This window comes from Acartia tonsa, chromosome 9 (genome assembly GCF_053477335.1).
Source record: "Acartia tonsa isolate MP-2025a chromosome 9, ASM5347733v1, whole genome shotgun sequence".
Lineage (NCBI taxonomy): Eukaryota > Metazoa > Arthropoda > Copepoda > Calanoida > Acartiidae > Acartia > Acartia tonsa.
The window spans coordinates 8,785,157-8,803,580 of NC_137268.1; the positions used below are offsets into that span (position 1 = coordinate 8,785,157).

Here is an 18,424-nt window from a genome sequence, read left to right on the forward strand (position 1 = left end):
TATATAATATATTTGTATAGGGATGTTTCTATGATGTTTCCTACAACTCTGGAACAGAGAACTATAATCAAGGGTGTCAGATCTCTACACAAGAATACAAATTCTACCTCTCCTCCAGGTGATTATTATTATAGAGGATTTCAAATGGATTCGATACTGTTGTACCCCAACAGTTTCCTTTTTTTTTCAATGAGAGTTACTTTCGCCCTTCACCTTCAAACCAGATTCTTAAGATTACCTGTATATTTCAGGGAGAGGGGACATTGGGCTATTTATTTCACTATTTCCCAAAGTTTATAAGAACGTTCCAACGACTAATTGTGATCTGCAAGAAGGGGTAATTTTGTGTATTGTCATTGTAAATTAATTTACCGGCTATTGTCTTATCCCTTTAGATCCCTTGATATTTAAAACTTTTTTTGGTGTTTGTATTTGATTATTTTATATTAAAGGGTTAACGCGGATAAGTCCTCGAAGTAGCCAGGTTGGAAGTCCAAGTGAGATTAAACAAGAAGGACTTCAGGAACAAACAGGTGAGCTTTTTTTTCTTGTAGGTGACAGAGCAGATCTATAGTATAGATGTATATACAGACAACTACCTCCCCTTATTTGTCAAAGACCTCTTTCGTCTGCTTCTAAATTATTTTCTGCTGCTCGGCTGTGTAATATGAGCGATACCATATTGGTTGATTTTTAATGACCCAAAAGAAATGTTGCACAAGACGGTTGCGATGGGGAGATACAGTTATTTAACCCTTTCTCCCTCTAGTGTTTTACTCTAATGGTGACAGGGTGTTTCCAATCTTGATTTTTAATTTTTGTTCGTTTTAAAAATTTACAGTTGATACAAGGATGAGAACATGTAATTAAGGGGGAGGGGTAATGCAGCTACCTGGTAATCAATGCGCAAAAATCCGTTACTTTTCCAACTTTTTGTTCAAATTAGGGAAAATAGACCTACTAAGGATTACTCAGTGAGTAATACTCACGCCGAATAATACTCACGCCAAGTTTCATTACGAAATTCGGATTCTAAGTGCCATTTGCGCATTGATTACGAGATGGTTGCATTAAAAACTCCCCCTTTGTAAATTGTATGTAAATTTGATGCTACTGTTTAAGAACATATTACAATTTCAGCACTTAATTATAGAGATGCTGCCCTTTCAATTGTACCATGTTGTCATAGAAATATTTTTTAACTTCGCTTTGAAATCTATTCAAATTTTAACGTGAATTGAATAAATTTAGTTAAGTGAATGAGATATCCGGTACGGGAGGACATACGGACCGACCTAATTAGAGAACGCTTCGTTTTTGAAAATGTAATGAAAATCAGTAATCAGTAATCAGAAGTCAACCATTATCATTAACCATATCAATTTAAATTCTTTGATTAATTGTTATTATTTGTACAGGAATTATGGATGTTGATTCCCTGGGTATGATTCAGAGTATTCTTTCTCTTGATACTCTTCCAGGTATTATTATTATTATTACTTCTTACAAAAATGCAATTGAAAATAGCCTAAATCCATCCCATAACATTTTAAAAGCTTACCTGAAAAGTATAACCAATGAAGACCAGTATTTTCTGAGACCTTTAGATTCAATCAAAAAAGTATATCTATATTCTACAAAATCTTTATCTTTTTATTTTATTATATGTTATATATGTTACTGATTCCAGGGAATAAGTTTTATGATAACGTTTTCTTATTCGTTGGCACAACAACTGTGAGGACTTTCATGAATTTTGATTGGTTGGTTCATTAAGTTAAGTGTCCAAACGTTTCAACCACTAATTGTAATCTACAGATGGGGTAATTGGGTGTTTTTCTCTTTGGAGATGTACATCAATTTATCGGCCATTGTCATATCCCTTTAGATCCCTGTACTTATCCGGCCTCTTTCTCACCAGGTGGCCTGTTTGCTACTGATGGACATGATCAGGCCTTTCAGTTCCCCCAACACCTCCACCAGCCTGGCATCAGCCATTACCTGTCTAATTCTAATATTTCGAGGTTTGTATATTTGTTTTGACCTGTATTAACTTTGTTACTAGCACTGATATTCTGAAATGTCGGAATATCATTAAGTTTTAGCATGTGTTCATAATCTGCTGTCAAAAAAGTTAAATATCAGCAAGTTTAAAATTGACATACTGACTTCCTGGTAACGATCATATAGTTGCTTTGCTTTCATTATCGAACCAAACTGTTACAGGAATCATCATCCAAAGTTTGGGGTCAATATGGCAATTCTAACGTGGCTAAATTAACGGAAAGAACTAACCGTTACGTACGTGATTATAGATTTGTAAGATGTATAGGAATAAAGAGCTATTCATCTATCTTAAAATGTTTTAACATATGTTTAGCATCGAAGAGAAGCCAGTGTTTAGTCCTCCTCTATCCTCTCCCTCAACCTCTGGGGGTGGTGGATATAGTGATCAGAGACCTACCACATCTAGCATAGCTACAGGTATAGTGTTTAGTCCTCCTCTATCATCTCCCTCAACCTCTGGGGTGGTGGATACAGTGATCAGAGACCTACCACATATAGTATAGCCACAGGTATAGTGTTTAGTCCTCCTCTATCCTCTCCCTCAACCTCTGGGGGTGGATATAGTGATCAGAGACCAACCACATCTAGTATAGCCACAGGTATAGTGTTTAGTCCTCCTCTTTCATTTCCCTCAACCTCTGGGGGTGGATATAGTGATCAGAGACCTACCACATCTAGTATAAACACAGGTATAGTGTTCAGTCCTCCTCTATCATCTCCCTCAACCTCTGGAGGTGGATATAGTAATCAGAGACCAACCACATCTAGTAGAGCCACAGGTATAGTGTTTAGTCCTCCTCTTTCATTTCCCTCAACCTCTGGGGGTGGATATAGTGATCAGAGACCTACCACATCTAGTATAAACACAGGTATAGTGTTCAGTCCTCCTCTATCATCTCCCTCAACCTCTGGAGGTGGATATAGTAATCAGAGACCTACCACATCTAGTATAGCCACAGGTATAGTGTTTAGTCCTCCTCTATCCTCTCCCTCAACCTCTGGGGGTGGATATAGTGATCAGAGACCTACCACATCTAGTATAGCCACAGGTATAGTGTTTAGTCCTCCTCTATCATCTCCCTCAACCTCTGGAGGGGGATATAGTGATCAGAGACCTACCACATCTAGTATAGCCACAGGTATAGTGTTTAGTCCTCCTCTATCCTCTCCCTCAACCTCTGGGGGTGGATATAGTGATCAGAGACCTACCACATCTAGTATAGCCACAGGTATAGTGTTCAGTCCTCCTCTATCATCTCCCTCAACCTCTGGTGGTGGATATAGTGATCAGAGACCTACCACATCTAGTATAGCCACAGGTATAGTGTTTAGTCCTCCTCTATCCTCTCCCTCAACCTCTGGAGGTGGGGGATATAGTGATCAGAGACCTACCACATCTAGTATAGCCACAGGTATAGTGTTCAGTCCTCCTCTATCATCTCCCTCAACCTCTGGAGGGGGATATAGTGATCAGAGACCTACCACATCTAGTATAGCCACAGGTATAGTGTTTAGTCCTCCTCTATCATCTCCCTCAACCTGTGGAGGTGGGGGATATAGTGATCAGAGACCTACCACATCTAGTATAGCCACAGGTATAGTGTTTAGTCCCCCTCTATCATCTCCTTCAACCTCTGGGGGTGTTGGATATAGTGATCAGAGACCTACCACATCTAGTATAGCCACAGGTATCATTTAACTCCTTGCTATTATCCTTGCACACTAGAATCTGGATGTCTGTCTTTCTGTGTATTGCTAAGGATCTCGCTAACAGCTGGATCGATATGGTTCTAATTTAATTTGAAGCTTCTTAATATTCCAGGGAATGTTATAATGTTTAAAACTATTTTGTAGGAGGGTGCCTCCACCCTCCAAAGAGAAATCACCCCTGTAAACAGTTTTCGCATTTTTAAACTAAAATTGAAAATGGAGGGTCGTCTTACCTTCCTCCGCCCCTTTTCCTCAAGTGCCTCTAGAGGTCTCTAGGGGCGGAGCGGCCACTTCTTAAAATGATACCTAAACTTTGACAGTCGTAAAAACAATTTGTCTTTGACATATTTTAATATAAAAGTTGAATTATTTCTTAATATCTAGGAACGGATACGTTGATGACTGCTTGGAAAAAGGAGGATTTCTCTCCCCAGACAACCCCGCATGGTACGCCCAGACCCTCCCCACAATCTACACCTCCCCCAGCACAATTTGTTGATTACAGGTACGAATCAGGGATCTAAAGGGATGAAATAATGGCCGATAAATTGATGAACATCCCCAATAATGATACACAAAATTACCATTTCTGTAGATTAAAATTAGTGGTTGAAACTTTTTGACACTCAACTTAATAAACCAACAAATCAACATTCAATCCAAAGTCCAAATATTATAAAACTTTGGGGACTTTGAAAAATGTATAAATATACGGAAACAAAAATGGTTTTTACACCAATTTTGTTTAAAATATTAAGATGCTTAAAGATAATAAATATTAAATTTTCTTTAGTAGTGTGCGAGGAAATGACACTCGGTCATTCAAGCGGTCAGGCCGGTCAACGCCAACGGGCAAGCGGTCACGCCCACAAACACCGTCGACGTACATGTCGGACGGGGAGATGTCTGATGGGGGAGGCAGTGTGAGTAGTGGCTATGGTGTTACCAACAGGTAAAATATGCTACCATCTTTGAAAGCTGAAACAAATTGACATTTTTTCCTCAGAGTGCCTTTTCGAGCCCAATTATTTTTAAATAAATTGAAAATAAGGGTGGGTGGTAGTTTTTGTTTGCTTATTTCTTTAGGTTAGATTGTGTAAAGGATAGCCCCTCAGTGACAGGGCTTCCACAGGGGTTAGTCTTAGAAAAAGCTACACCACCCTTATTTTTATTTATGTCAATATAAATAGAGTTTCATTGCCCGATAATCGTGACGTAACAAGTAAATTATATGCCGGATGCTCTGCTCATTGTTATTGGGAATTTGCACAAAGAATCAGCCGTCTATCTTGAGAAAATCAATTTTCCCCCCATAGTTCAGCGGAGTCACACATGGACGGACAGAAAAATTTATTTCTAGAGTAAAATAATCCTGAAAAACGCCAATGACTGCTGAGCACTTGAGTAACAAAAATTGAATTTTAGAGATAGGAAAGAGTCAGGAGGAGGGAATGCATCCACGCCAAGAGAAACTAAGACTGCTAATAGCAATAAGCTAGAGGTAATATATACACCTTCTTATTCATATAATTATATAACAAGGATATCAACAGCTTTAAAAGCGAAGCTCTAAAATTAGACTGTTGGACTAACGAATATTAACACTTTTAAGTGTTGGAACTGAATAAGCAGAGTTGCTGTCTAAAAATATTGTATGTGAATTTGTTGCAAAATTGATTAAATACATAATAGGACTTGCTTATACATGTTTCCTTGTTATCCAATGAATCATTCCAAAACACAGTAAATATGATAATTCTATCATATAGATATTGGTTTTAAATGAATGATCATGTTTAATATTTTCCTATAGACTTTCTGGCATTGTAACGCTTGCCAAATATTAAATCGATAAGATAATTATAAAATGTGTAAAATAAAGGACAACCATATCGGTTCAGCTGTTAGAGAGAGTCTTAGGTACAAACAGACAGACAGAAAGACAAACAAACATCCTGTTACTTTATAATAAGAACTAGCGGTTGTGCCCCTATCATCTAGGGGCTCTATATTGGAAGGAATAATAATATGGAATATATTTATTATTTCTAGGATATGGAAGACGAGGATAAATACAATAAGAGGAAACGTCAGGGAGCAGACAATGAAAGAAAAGATTCCGGAGGTCCCGGAGGAAGAAGGGATCCTATCAAGAATATGCTTGAACAACTACAAACCAGTATTCCTCATATTGGTAAGTTTTCTTGCCTCCAATTGAAGGGTGTATATTCTGCACAAGATTTAATTTTTTTCCCTGCTCCATTTTTTTTATATTTTTCCCCTCCTGGTTTTTTCCACCAAGGAATGGAAAAAATTGAAAAATATTTTCAGAACTCTTTATTTTATTCATATTATCCCCCCTCCCTCACATTATTTTAGTTTTTTCACCAAGGAGGGTAGGTAGAAAAATAGAAAAAAATGTTTTCATTTCTCTTAAGGGGGGGGGGGGGCGTAATGACATTTATTCGTAATCCGTGAGCAAAATGGTCTAAAAATTTAGCTAGACCCTTCAAACTTGGTATATAAGCCTAGTCCTATAGGTATTACATCTAAATGGCAAAAAAATTCAAAATTTTTTATTTTAAGGTTAGGTTAGGTAAGAAACACCCTGCGGAAATGGGGTTTTTAGGCTTTTTTGGTCTATTTTGATGTGGAAACTTACCTTAAATTGTTTTTTCTTAGGGTTTTAACTTAAATACACTGTATCTATTTATATGGACATTATTTAAGATGATTCAGCAAGTCGGGGACCGACCCCAGGGGGCTAGTTGGGTGGCCCGCAGGGGTTAAGTGCCTTTTTCCCAATACATATGTTGTGATACATCTAATTATAGGTTTTTTAGGCCAAGGAACTCAAATTTAGAGCTAAAATAAGCATTAAACTAATCTGAAGCTAGCCAAAGCGGGCTAGGTTGATATATCTGACTATATTAATAATATATTATAGGTAATCCTAATGGAGAGAAGGTTAGCCACGCAGGATTATTAGTGGAAGGATCTGACTATATTAATAATATATTATAGGTAATCCTATTGACGAGAAGGTTAGCCACGCAGGATTATTAGTGGAAGGATCTGACTATATTAATATTATATTATAGGTAATCCTAATGAAGAGAAAGTGAGCCACGCAGGATTATTAGTGGAAGGATCTGGCAATATTAATATTATATTATAGGTAATCCTAATTAGGAGAAGGTTAGCCACGCAGGATTATTATTAGAAGGATCTGACTATATTAATATTATATTATAGGTAATCCTAATGAAGAGAAGGTTAGCCACGCAGGATTATTAGTGGAAGGATCTGACTATATTAATATTATATTATAGGTAATCCTAATGAGGAGAAGGTGAGCCACGCAGGATTATTAGTGGAAGGATCTGGCTATATTAATATTATATTATAGGTAATCCTAATGAGGAGAAGGTGAGCCACGCAGGATTATTAGTGGAAGGATCTGACTATATTAATATTATATTATAGGTAATCCTAATGAGGAGAAGGTGAGCCACGCAGGATTATTATTGGAAGGATCTGACTATATTAATATTATATTATAGGTAATCCTAATGAGGAGAAGGTTAGCCATGCAGGATTATTATTGGAAGGATCTGACTATATTAATATTATATTATAGGTAATCCTAATGAGGAGAAGGTGAGCCACGCAGGATTATTAGTGGAAGGATCTGACTCTATTAATATTATATTATAGGTAATCCTAATGAGGAGAAGGTTAGCCACGCAGGATTATTAGTGGAAGGATCTGACTATATTAGAAGCCTCATGAGAGAAAACAATACATTACAGGTTCAGATTCATATTTTTTATCCTACCAGAAAAAAGTCAATAAGAATTTAATTAAAAAAATATTTTACTCATATTATAGTTTGAGAAGCGCAATCATATTATAATAAATGGATTGAAAATAAGGCGGGTGGTAAATTTGTTTATTACTTGAGGTTACGTTATATTGGAACTGAAGCCACTGCAGGTGTTAAGCTCTGCACCGCATAAATAAAGACTACACCCCCTTATTTTCAATTCATCAACCAGCCATTTTTGGAAAGCACCGTATAAGTGTGAATTAATCTAAGTTCATTTAAAAACTTTTGCAAATTTTCTATATTTTTCATGCCTTTTTTTCAGGAAAATATTGAAGCTATGAAAGCAAGAGTTGAAGATCTGAATAAGGTAAAGCATAAAAACCTAATCTGTATAAAAAATTTAATTTGCAACCAAATACAAAGCCTAGCTTGGATAGGACAGAGAATTTATGTTATTATAATAACAGAAGTACTCCTGTTATTTTTATTCAACGCAATGTATTTTTGATATTGCCCCTAAAAAGTTCAATTTTTTAGCGAATGAATATCATGAAAAATTCCTGTTTTTTTTATAAACTCTTACAACAGAGCTTTTTTGACTGAAAATCGTATAGGTAAATTGCATATGATAAGATCAGTGCTCAACTCACGCCAGATTTTCTTGTGATATCTTTTTTTTCTCACTTGACTTTTTTCTGTTAGGAAATCGAGGATGCCCAGGAATTGTTACCAGAGCATGGGTCCCAGTCCATACACAAGATTCTCTCGGACAAGGGAAAATCTATCCCAGACATGTTTGCTGATCATGTCAGGTAATATCTTTTCTCGTATTCATTCGAATCCGGTGGATAGGAACCGGTTCTCATCCATACGAAAAAACTATGTCTAGCATCGTATTATATCCAGCTTTCTATGAATATAAAAATGTACAATCATAAGATTAAAACCAGTTTTTATCCCGTGCCTTCGGCACCTAGGGGCTAAAAAATTGGTTTTAATCTTATAATTGTACATTCTAAATCCGCGGAAAGCTGTTTATAATACGATGCGAGAAATAACAATTCTTGTATTTATTCGAAACCGATTAATATCCGGTGGAATAGAACTGATTCTCATTCATACGAAATTTTTTTTTCTAGTATTAAATCCAGTTTTCTACGAACATAAAAAAGTACGATCATTATATTAAAATCAATTTTTTTTTAGCCTGTGCTTTAGGCATTACGGGGCCGGGATAATAAACTGGTTTTAATCTGGTAATTGTACATTTATATCCGAGGAAAGCTTTTTATAATACGATGCAAGATATAACTATTACTAAGTCTATTTTTTGTTGAGATCATATCTATTTAGCTTTTTTGCCAGTACTAGCAAGATAGATATTTAGGGTACTAGGACAAACGTCAGAGCGACAAACGTCAGAGAGACAAAGGTCAGAGCGACAAACGTCAGAGAGACAAACGTCAGACTGGACAAACATCAGACTATACAAACATCAGAGTGGTACAAAGATCAGACAAATTAAGCTTTTTGTAAAAGTCTGACGTTTTATAAAAAAAAACTTTAAAAATTATGTTTTGTATTTATTGTTTTTGATGATTAATCAATTATAAAAAGATTCATGATTGCCAGGGGAAAATTTTGTAATATTTTTTGTTTTATATGAGAAAAGAAGATTTTATAAGATCAAATATTTCCTCCCTATTTCGGCCTTTTTGTGAGATTAATTTTTTGAAAATGTGAGAAAATTTAGATTATCTTTATTTCTGAACTAAGCCTAACAACAAAGCAAATGTAAAAACACCTGCTGATAAGGGGCGGAGCTATAATATAAGGTATAGTTGTTTACTATAGTGTTATTTTTTATGTGCAAGAGCAAGGTTTAAAACAGTACCAAATCTAGGGTAAAAAAACAAACCAAGAAAAAGACTAATTGTGTATTATAATTTAAAATGATTTTGACACACCCTAATACATACTTAATTCACATAAAAAATTCACACTTTTATTTGTCCTATAAAACATAACAAAAGATTTAGTCATTTACAGTCTTATTTTACATATACAAGAGCTAGGTTTAAAGCAGTACCAAATCTAAATGAACACTATCTAAGCCTCTAAAATCCTGTTCTGTAAACAAAAATATCTTATACTTGACTTCCCTCACCATGAGTCACCAAAACATGAATACAAACATAGTTTTTAAGGTTTATAAAAAACGTCAGACTTTTACAAAAAGCTAAACTTGTCTGACCTTTGTACCACTCTGATGTTTGTATAGTCTGACGTTTGTCCAGTCTGACGTTTGTCTCTCTGACGTTTGTCGCTCTGACGTTTGTCCTAGTACCATATTTAGATCTATCTGCCTTAACCTTTTATGCAGTATGAAAACGTGTTAACTAATTCACCTTTTGAATAGAGATTTTAATATTTTTTCATTAATATGATTAGTTGATTGAGAATTATATTAAAGGATGTTAAATTATTTTCTATGATATTAATAACTAACAATGTATATATAAAAAAACACTTAGATTTATTAAACATTTAAAAAGTTTATAGGATAAAAACTACTACACGAAGATTATATGAATTAATTAAAATATGTATTTTTGAAGTTGAAGTTTTTTATAACGTTCCAGCCAACTGTAAAGATATCATATATTCCAAGCATTGATAGGCCTAGCCAAAGACCCAAGGAGCTGCCAACATCTATGATATATTGAAAGAAGCTGTAGTTATAAACCCGTTCTTTTACAGCAACTTTTTGATTAAACCTGATGTAAGCTCTGCCATTAGAAATTTTTGAAATGAACTTTCCTGGAAACACTCTTGAGTTTACTTGTAGAATAGTTTTTACACTATCTTCATCCATACAATCTCTTTCAATTTCATTATTCTCAAATGTCAATAGTTTCTCAATATATTCTTTACCAAAATTTGGTACTTTCTGAAGAAAAATATCTTCATAAGTGCTGTTGCATTGATCATTCAGAGATAACCATGGAGGATTGCATCCAAGTTTATTTTCAATTTCTGACTTAATTTTTTCTGCCACGCAGTTTTCATAATTATTTGATTTTGTTTCCTCAAAAGGTCTTGTATGTCTGATTTTGACATCTACATCAATATAATGATGTTCATCCAGTCCAATATTGATAGAATTTCCCAAGTGAGATAGAATATCTGGAGAGTAATGGCTTCGGCGATCTCTATTTGTGATAACAATTCTCATTTTTGTCAACTCATGTGATGGTTTGAAGTAAATTAAAATATCCTTGGTTGGATCATATTCTACAAACTCTTTACAAAATCCAAAGCTAGGTAAAAACACATACCTATAGTCATAGCCACCTTTTATCGAGAATCTAATCTTATGTAGTTCCTTTACATCATAGACTTGATTTAACATTTCACTAAATGACATGTTGATATGTTTTCCCCAAGATGTGTTAGAGGATATTTTCGAGCTCGTTCTTCCCTTGTAGAACCTAACCAAATCACCCTCATAACCTAAATCCTCAAGTCTTGTGAAGTTTGTCTGATCCGTAAGGCAAACAGTGATGAGTGGTAAACTTATTTCTGTTATATTGATTTCTTTACTTGAATCCACTGTAGGAGGCGAGATCAGGTTCATTGTAGCTATTCTCAATTGTATAATGAACATTACAACTGATATTGTTACTACAAGCAGTTTTAGCTTGTTCATTGTTGAAAATATGTGTTTTGGCTTATTTACAAGACTGCTAAAGGATTACTGTGGAAATTTCAGGCTTGCTATAACGTATGTTAAAGGATAAGAGTTTTATAACTATTGGACTACTGCACGTGTTTGGTTGACTAGGTACCATATCTATGGATGTGTCAAAATTGATTTACATTTTTATTTTAAAAAATCTATAATTTTGCGTTTTTGTTGTTTGGTATGTAATATTTATCAACACTGGCTTTAAACTTATTTGTTTAAAAATGGCTTTTAATCTTTTTTCTAAAATGTTAATTAATTTATTTTTATAACTGAAACTTCTTCATAACTCTACCCAAAGTTTTAGAAGGTGTTCAAATTTACCAATAATGAACTAAAAAAGAATAATGTAATCAATGGTTAGGTATTGGATATTGGTTATCTATTGAGTGAAATCATTATATTCAAGGACAATTTAATTTTTACCTAAAAATTTGGCCTGACATTTGCTGTAATAGGTTACAACGTATATTTGTGAGAAAAAATAACGGTGGCCCATAGGAGCAACCTCCATGCCAAAGTTTAGCATTCTATTCCTGTTGTAAAGTCTTATACTCATTGCACACTTTTACGGAAAATAAGCAGAATAAAACGACTCCATTTGTTATTTCTTAATGTTTATTAGGTATAATCTGTTTCGAAAATCAGTACATTGAATATTAGTTTTTTTTCAGGGGAGAAACCCCTCTCTCTCTATCACATAAAGCGTTTGGGTATGGCTGTATTTGTGGAGGAAGTTGGGATTAAAATTATATGTATTTTGTATTTTAAAAATGTTTTATGGGTTTAACCTACTCCACTTAATAACTTGGTTAATAGATATAATAACTAATAATTGATATGAATATTGGTTTATTGAGTTTTTTGAAAATAAATTTATAACGTATAAAATTTCACGTTTTTTACAAATTATGTCTAAATTTAATAACCAACATTTTAACTTGAGTTATAGAAGTATCAGCCAATATTATTGAATGAACTATTAGAATGTTTTGAAAGTTATTTCATGGCAAAATACAATGCATTACAACAGAGCCTAATTCATTGTATTAAAACATTTAAAGTGTAATTTTTACTAAGGTAAAATAACATTTTATTCTTTGTTGACTTCCAATATATTGTGCTTTTTTGTACAAATGTGTAATTTTAAAACTTATTCCCTTTAAGATATTGGGTCAATGTCTAAAATGATGTACTTTCTTTCATCAGAAACTGTTAAAAAAGTTTTATAAAAAGAACTATTTTTTTAAATGGATAATAAACATTATCTAAAAACATAGTATTTAAAGTATATTTTTACATTCTAAAAAAAAGACTCAAAATGTACTAATCGCCCTATTATTACTTAATTTCTTGTTGCTTAACAGAATTATTTGTTTATGCACTTTAATACATTGTGATAGTCTATTCTGAAGTTTTTATCAAGTAAGGTTTTCAGGTATCAAAAGGATAAGACAATGGCAAATAAATTAACGTACATCCCTAATGATAATACACAAAATTACTCCTTCTTTAGATTACAATTGGTGTTTGAAACGTTTGGACACTCAACTTTATAAACCAACCAATCAAAATTCATAAAAGTCCCCAAAGTAGTTAAGCCAACAAATAAGAAAACTCGTAATAAACAGTGCATTGTCCCTTTACTTTTGACCTTTACTTACCACTATTATATGTTGCAGGCATAGAACCCAAGAAGATTGGAGATACTGGGTGTTTACCTCTATTATGGGCCATTTTGTCCATTCATTTGCCCAGGAAGTCAGCAACATTAGTCCCAGAGAGATGGAGAGAACCAGCCTAGAATGGTTACAGGTAAACAATTATTGCTTGAAAAGCTAAGGCACCACTAAATTGAAACAAACAAATCAAAATTCAGTAAAAGTACTCAAAGTTTTTGAGTCAACGAATAAGTTAAGGTGGTTATAAATTTTGGTTAGCATAATAACAGCCATATGTCCTCTCCCTCCCTGAACATCGTTTTAAAAACAGCTTTCCGCGGATATAAAATATACAATTATAAGATTAAAACCAGCTTGTTAGCCCCGAAATGCCGAAAGCACGGGCTAAAAAAATGGTTTTAATCTTATAATTTTTATATTCGTAAAAAAATGGATATAATACGATACTAGAAATAACTTTTTCGTATTGATGAGAACTGGTTCTAATCCATCGGATATTAAGCGATTTCGAATGAATACAAGAAAATGTTTTCCAGTATGGCTACGAAACCAATTAATATTCTCTTGAGTAAAACCGCTTCTCAGCAATTCTAAAAATTATGTATAGTAAATTACAGACAATTTTTCACGAATATTAGAAATAAATCGTAAAATTAATATCAGTTTTATTAGCCTTAGCCTTCGGCCCTTCGGGCCAACAAAACTATTCATTTTAATACCCGCGGATAGCTGTCTTTAATATGATGCAATACATATCTATCTATTTTTTTCAGGAGCGCATGTCCCTGCAGCAGTTGAGAAAGGATGCCTTCAGAAAGCTGGCAAAATTGTGCGCGAAAACTTCTATCATGGAGGATCCATCCAAGTAGGTTCTTAGCTTGCATCCAAAAAATCTCAAACATACTGCCCCTAACATTATAAGAAATTCTTTGTTATTGCCATCTTTGACAGTAATACTCAAATAATAAAATGTTCATACGGTTTTGATACACTTAATATAGAAGTTTTTGTAAATTAAATAATTTTCTTTTAAAGTTCATGGGTGTATTTACTCTTCTTCTTGTTGAGTACTGAAACCGCTCTCCTAATTTTGATATATTTTAAGAATAATGGGAGGGGGGAGTAAAGACACCGAAAAGGGTAAGCTATAGGAAAACTCCCACCCTTCATTATTTTCCAAAAAGGGGGGGTGGGGCGGGGTGGATTCATTATACAACAGGCACTTAATAGTAAAGCTCCAATTCATGTTTACATTTAAGGTTGCCTGAAGAGGCGAGAGGATTTGTCGCCCTTCCGGATCCAGAAGGAGAAAATAAAGAGGAAACAGAGGAGCTTAATCCACCTGCATTCAGGTACATGCATACTAGGGAGGGAGGGGTTATTTGGCTGTTTATTACACAAGTCCCCAAAGTTTTATGATAACATTTGATTTTCTTAACGTTTTAATTATTTGTGTCTTTAATTTGAGTGTCCACCATTTTAATTAATAGAAGGAGTAATTTTGTGTGTCATCATTGGGCATGTACATCAAATAATCGGCCATTGTCTTATCCCTTAAGAATTCTGCATGCTTACACAGATTTTTTAAAGTGAAGCTATTATATAATGTACATTTTCTGTCCTTCCGTCTGTGATTTTTCAGGGCCCTATTTTATTATATACTAGCGGCTACGCCCCCTAGAGGGCTCTAGTGGCACTTTAAATGTTTTTTTTTACATTTAAATATGTCTATATTGCGTTTGACGTTTATATTTGCGTTGAACTCTCTTTCTAAAATCAAAAAACGCAAAAAAATTTCGATTTTTTGTGATTTCTCTTGGGAGAGTGACATGGTGGCACCCTCCCCCAAAATAGTTAAAAACCTTCCCAGGACCTATGAAAATATACCCTGTTAAGAAGAACCCGATCGGTTCAGCGGTTAGCGAGTTCCTTCGGTACAGACACACAGATAAACAGACAGACAAACATCCTTTTACTTTAGTATTAGGATATATTTGTACATAGAATTAGACCTAAAGCACATTTTTTTCTATTACAGGAACAATTACTGAAGAAAGAAAAAGATGCCATAAAACAAAATAAAATAAACAATTATAATAAAATGCTAGTTCACCTAAAATGGTCTCCCATCAATTATCAAGAAACTTGAAGGAAACATTGAAAAAATGTTTATTAATCTGATAAATAGGTACACCGACAAACCTCCTACTGCGACAAACGTCCGAAACATCATAATGCGACAAACATCCTAATGTGACAAACCTCCTAATGTGACAAACCTCCTAAAGGGACAAACCTCCTAATGCGACATCTATTTAGTAAAACGTCCTAAAATTTTTCAAGAATTATGAAATAAAAAAATCTTCCAAATTTAAGGACAAAATCCTCTAATTGTAAAAATATTCAACAATATAAAATTCAAAATGGCGATAAAACACAGTGAAATATTTTTTAACTAAAAATTTATTTTTTGAATAACTTTAACCATTGGCTAAATTTTAAAAATCTGTCCGACAGTTCTCGCAAAATCTGTGTTGGCTATCAAACGGAATGGTTTCGAACCCGATGCAACAGTGCATTACAAAAATAGACCTTTATTATTTTTAATTAAAAAAATATATTTCTCTTATTTTAGAACATTTTCAAATCAAATTTGGAAGATTTAATCTTTAAAAAAGATTAGGAGGTTTTACTTAGAGATGTCGCATTAGGACGTTTGTCGTTTAGGAGGTTTGTCGCATTAAGACGTTTGTCGCAGTAGGACGTTTGTCGGTGTACCGATAAATATGCACGAATATTATGAAATTTATATGTGTCGCTTATTGTGTACCTATTGAATATTGATGTATTTTGGCATAATCATTCAAACCTAGAGGTGTCAATCCGCCGAATAGTTGGGTAGGATTTGGATTCTTACAAAAATCCGCCAAAAAAACGGAATAATCTGCCGATTGCGGATTCTTTAAAATAAATAAAAAAAGGTATTAAATTTTACCAGGTATTTGGAAATAATCTAAATTAGCCAGCTTATACCTACAACGAAATTAATTCTGAAAAAAATCACGTAACATATACGTGTTTTTCAGCTGTCGTAAAATTAACGACCTCTCCATTTGCCCCCCAAATATTATTTTAGAGTTTAGATTCTGGTTCGGAAAAATTGTGCGGATTGTGGATTTTCGGATTCGGATTGACACCTCTAATACGACCGTAATTGAAATTAATATTATTAGCAAACTGCAAACTTAAATAAACAAAATCAAATACACTTTTATGAGCTTTCCAAAGACTTAAAATAAAATTTACACCGAAGCAAATGCTTATTTTTACGCCATATTGACTAGAACATGATTTTTAATGAATTTTTATACTTTCTGTTTATATATTGAACATTGCACTGTTATTATTATGAAGTGTAACTGAAATGAAATAATTGACAAGAATTAATAAAAGTTTATATTATATTATATATGAAATCGATATTGTGAAATAAAAAGTGTTTTTTTGTCCATGTTTTACATAATTAATTCTTGTATAAAAGTAACAGGATGTCTGTCTGTCTGTACTGAAGGATCTCACTGTTTTCAGACTGTAGTTAAATACTTGTTAGAGATAAAAATTAGACCAAAAAGCAAACAAAAAGTGTTGAAATATGGTAAATTTTATCTTAATTTTGAGGATCAAATATATTTTCAACTAGGGTCCAATTTTTGTATTTGTAACAGCCTCAATTAAAAATTTAACAAGAGCTTTAACCATCCTTTAAAAACTACAGTATTAACTGCGGTGCAATCACCTAACCCATTATAACCTAACCTAAAATAACCTATCAAAAACTAGTAGTAGTTACTCCCTTACTACTACTACTCAGGGAGTAAGGGAGGGGATAATGGGCAATTAATTCAATTTAAGAGTTCTTACTCAATGTCTTCAAAACCAGATGTATCTGGAAAATTCCAAAAAATTAGATATAGCAATTTTTATTAGATTTGTATAATACGAAATTATTAAACACTGCACATAGGGGCAACAAGGGGCATCAATTCACCACCCCCAAATCAAGTTTTAAACATTCTATGAGTATTATCATACCCAATGTACAACAGATTTCAAAGGAATCGTAAAAATACGCTTTTCAAGTAAGCATTCTAATGCATGGAAGTCAAGAAATGCAAAAAATTTCTTACAGAAAAAGGCATACTTTTTGTGTTTCACCAACAATTTTAAAAGTATTATAAAATCTCTTAGAATTAACGTAATTAGACAAAATAACTTTTGATGAGTCACGCATTACATATATTTTGACAGTATAAAAGAAAAAAACACAAATTGAAGAAATTAGTCCTAAATAATTCTAGTTGAAGTCAAGATTTTAGTTTATTTTTGTTTGTTTTAAAATCAACATTTAAGTAGACAGTATCAGGAAACATGTTTTCACCGGGTGCCACCGGCTAAAAAAGCGATATTTGATTACCAAAAGACATATTATAATCGCCAGTACTGGTTTCATTTACCCCCCCGCGCCCCCATAGGGGTTTTTAGCCTGTTTTCTGAAGGTGGGTGCACAAAAACTTTGTAAGAAAATGCTGTTAAAGGCGCTTTCAAAGTCAAAATTTAAGAACATAGTTGTTTTATTTCATTAAATCCCTGCTTTATTTTACCTCTAAAGTATATGGGTTTTTTCAAGTTTGATATTGCTGCGCTAATTTCTTAGATAATTCTTACTGTCAATATTGTAAGAACCCGAAATTAGAATCTTAAAAAGGGATATATAATTACTTGCATGTTGCACCATATTTTCTCCAACTAAAATGAAATGGTCTTTCCAGCATGCTAATATAACAATATCCCCTCCCCTTATACTGGACGTAAGAACTGACCAATAAATGAGGACTAAATTAGCAACCTAAATTGACAACAAAATTTACCCAGTTATAATATCCACGTATATTATGTCTATTATTTTAGAGTGTTCAAATAAATTGGAAACACTATAAAAGCTATTCAGTATGTAATTTACTACTAAATTTAAGCATTTGCTCTTTAATTGTCCATATTCGCAATTTATCACAGTAGATTTTTTGTGCTTCGTTACTTATGAATTGTATCATCCTTATTGTTTTCCTTAGAGGTTGAGATAGATAGATAGTTCGATGATGGATAGATGGATAGATAGATAGATAGATGGATTGATAGATGGATAAATAGATGGATAGATAGATTGATATGTAAATGAATAGATAGATGGATTTTGCAATTTACCACACTATATAGATGGATAGATATCTGATTGTGACAGACTTTATTTATTCAGACTTTGAACTAATGATAATAATAAATATTTGTAAGTTCTATTGCACTAAATGGTGGGGAGGGTCTAAGCCTAAATCA

At 33.5% G+C, this 18,424-nt stretch overlaps 1 protein-coding gene across 32 annotated transcripts in view; it reads left to right on the forward strand.

Moving 5' to 3' along the window:
* Positions 1-16,542, forward strand: part of LOC145328163 (uncharacterized) — a 33,415-nt gene extending 16,873 nt beyond the window's left edge. For 2 of the 32 annotated variants that reach the window (XM_080171745.1, XM_080171749.1), the window contains exons 12-27: positions 21-118; positions 453-533; positions 1,419-1,481; positions 1,922-2,024; positions 2,381-2,484; positions 4,162-4,282; positions 4,571-4,729; positions 5,203-5,278; positions 5,830-5,971; positions 7,495-7,589; positions 7,929-7,973; positions 8,309-8,418; positions 13,034-13,166; positions 13,807-13,898; positions 14,293-14,385; positions 15,072-16,542. In XM_080171745.1, the coding sequence (XP_080027871.1) occupies positions 21-118; positions 453-533; positions 1,419-1,481; positions 1,922-2,024; positions 2,381-2,484; positions 4,162-4,282; positions 4,571-4,729; positions 5,203-5,278; positions 5,830-5,971; positions 7,495-7,589; positions 7,929-7,973; positions 8,309-8,418; positions 13,034-13,166; positions 13,807-13,898; positions 14,293-14,385; positions 15,072-15,084 (1,528 nt within the window). In that variant the 3' untranslated portion in view covers positions 15,085-16,542. Of the gene's footprint in view, positions 1-20; positions 119-452; positions 534-1,418; positions 1,482-1,921; positions 2,025-2,380; positions 2,485-4,161; positions 4,283-4,570; positions 4,730-5,202; positions 5,279-5,829; positions 5,972-6,724; positions 6,824-6,878; positions 6,899-7,032; positions 7,053-7,186; positions 7,293-7,340; positions 7,433-7,494; positions 7,590-7,928; positions 7,974-8,308; positions 8,419-13,033; positions 13,167-13,806; positions 13,899-14,292; positions 14,386-15,071 lie in introns of those variants that run through there. The other 30 variants (XR_013882371.1, XR_013882368.1, XR_013882374.1 and 27 more) reach the window with 30 other exon arrangements.
* Positions 16,543-18,424: the final 1,882 nt, after the last annotated feature.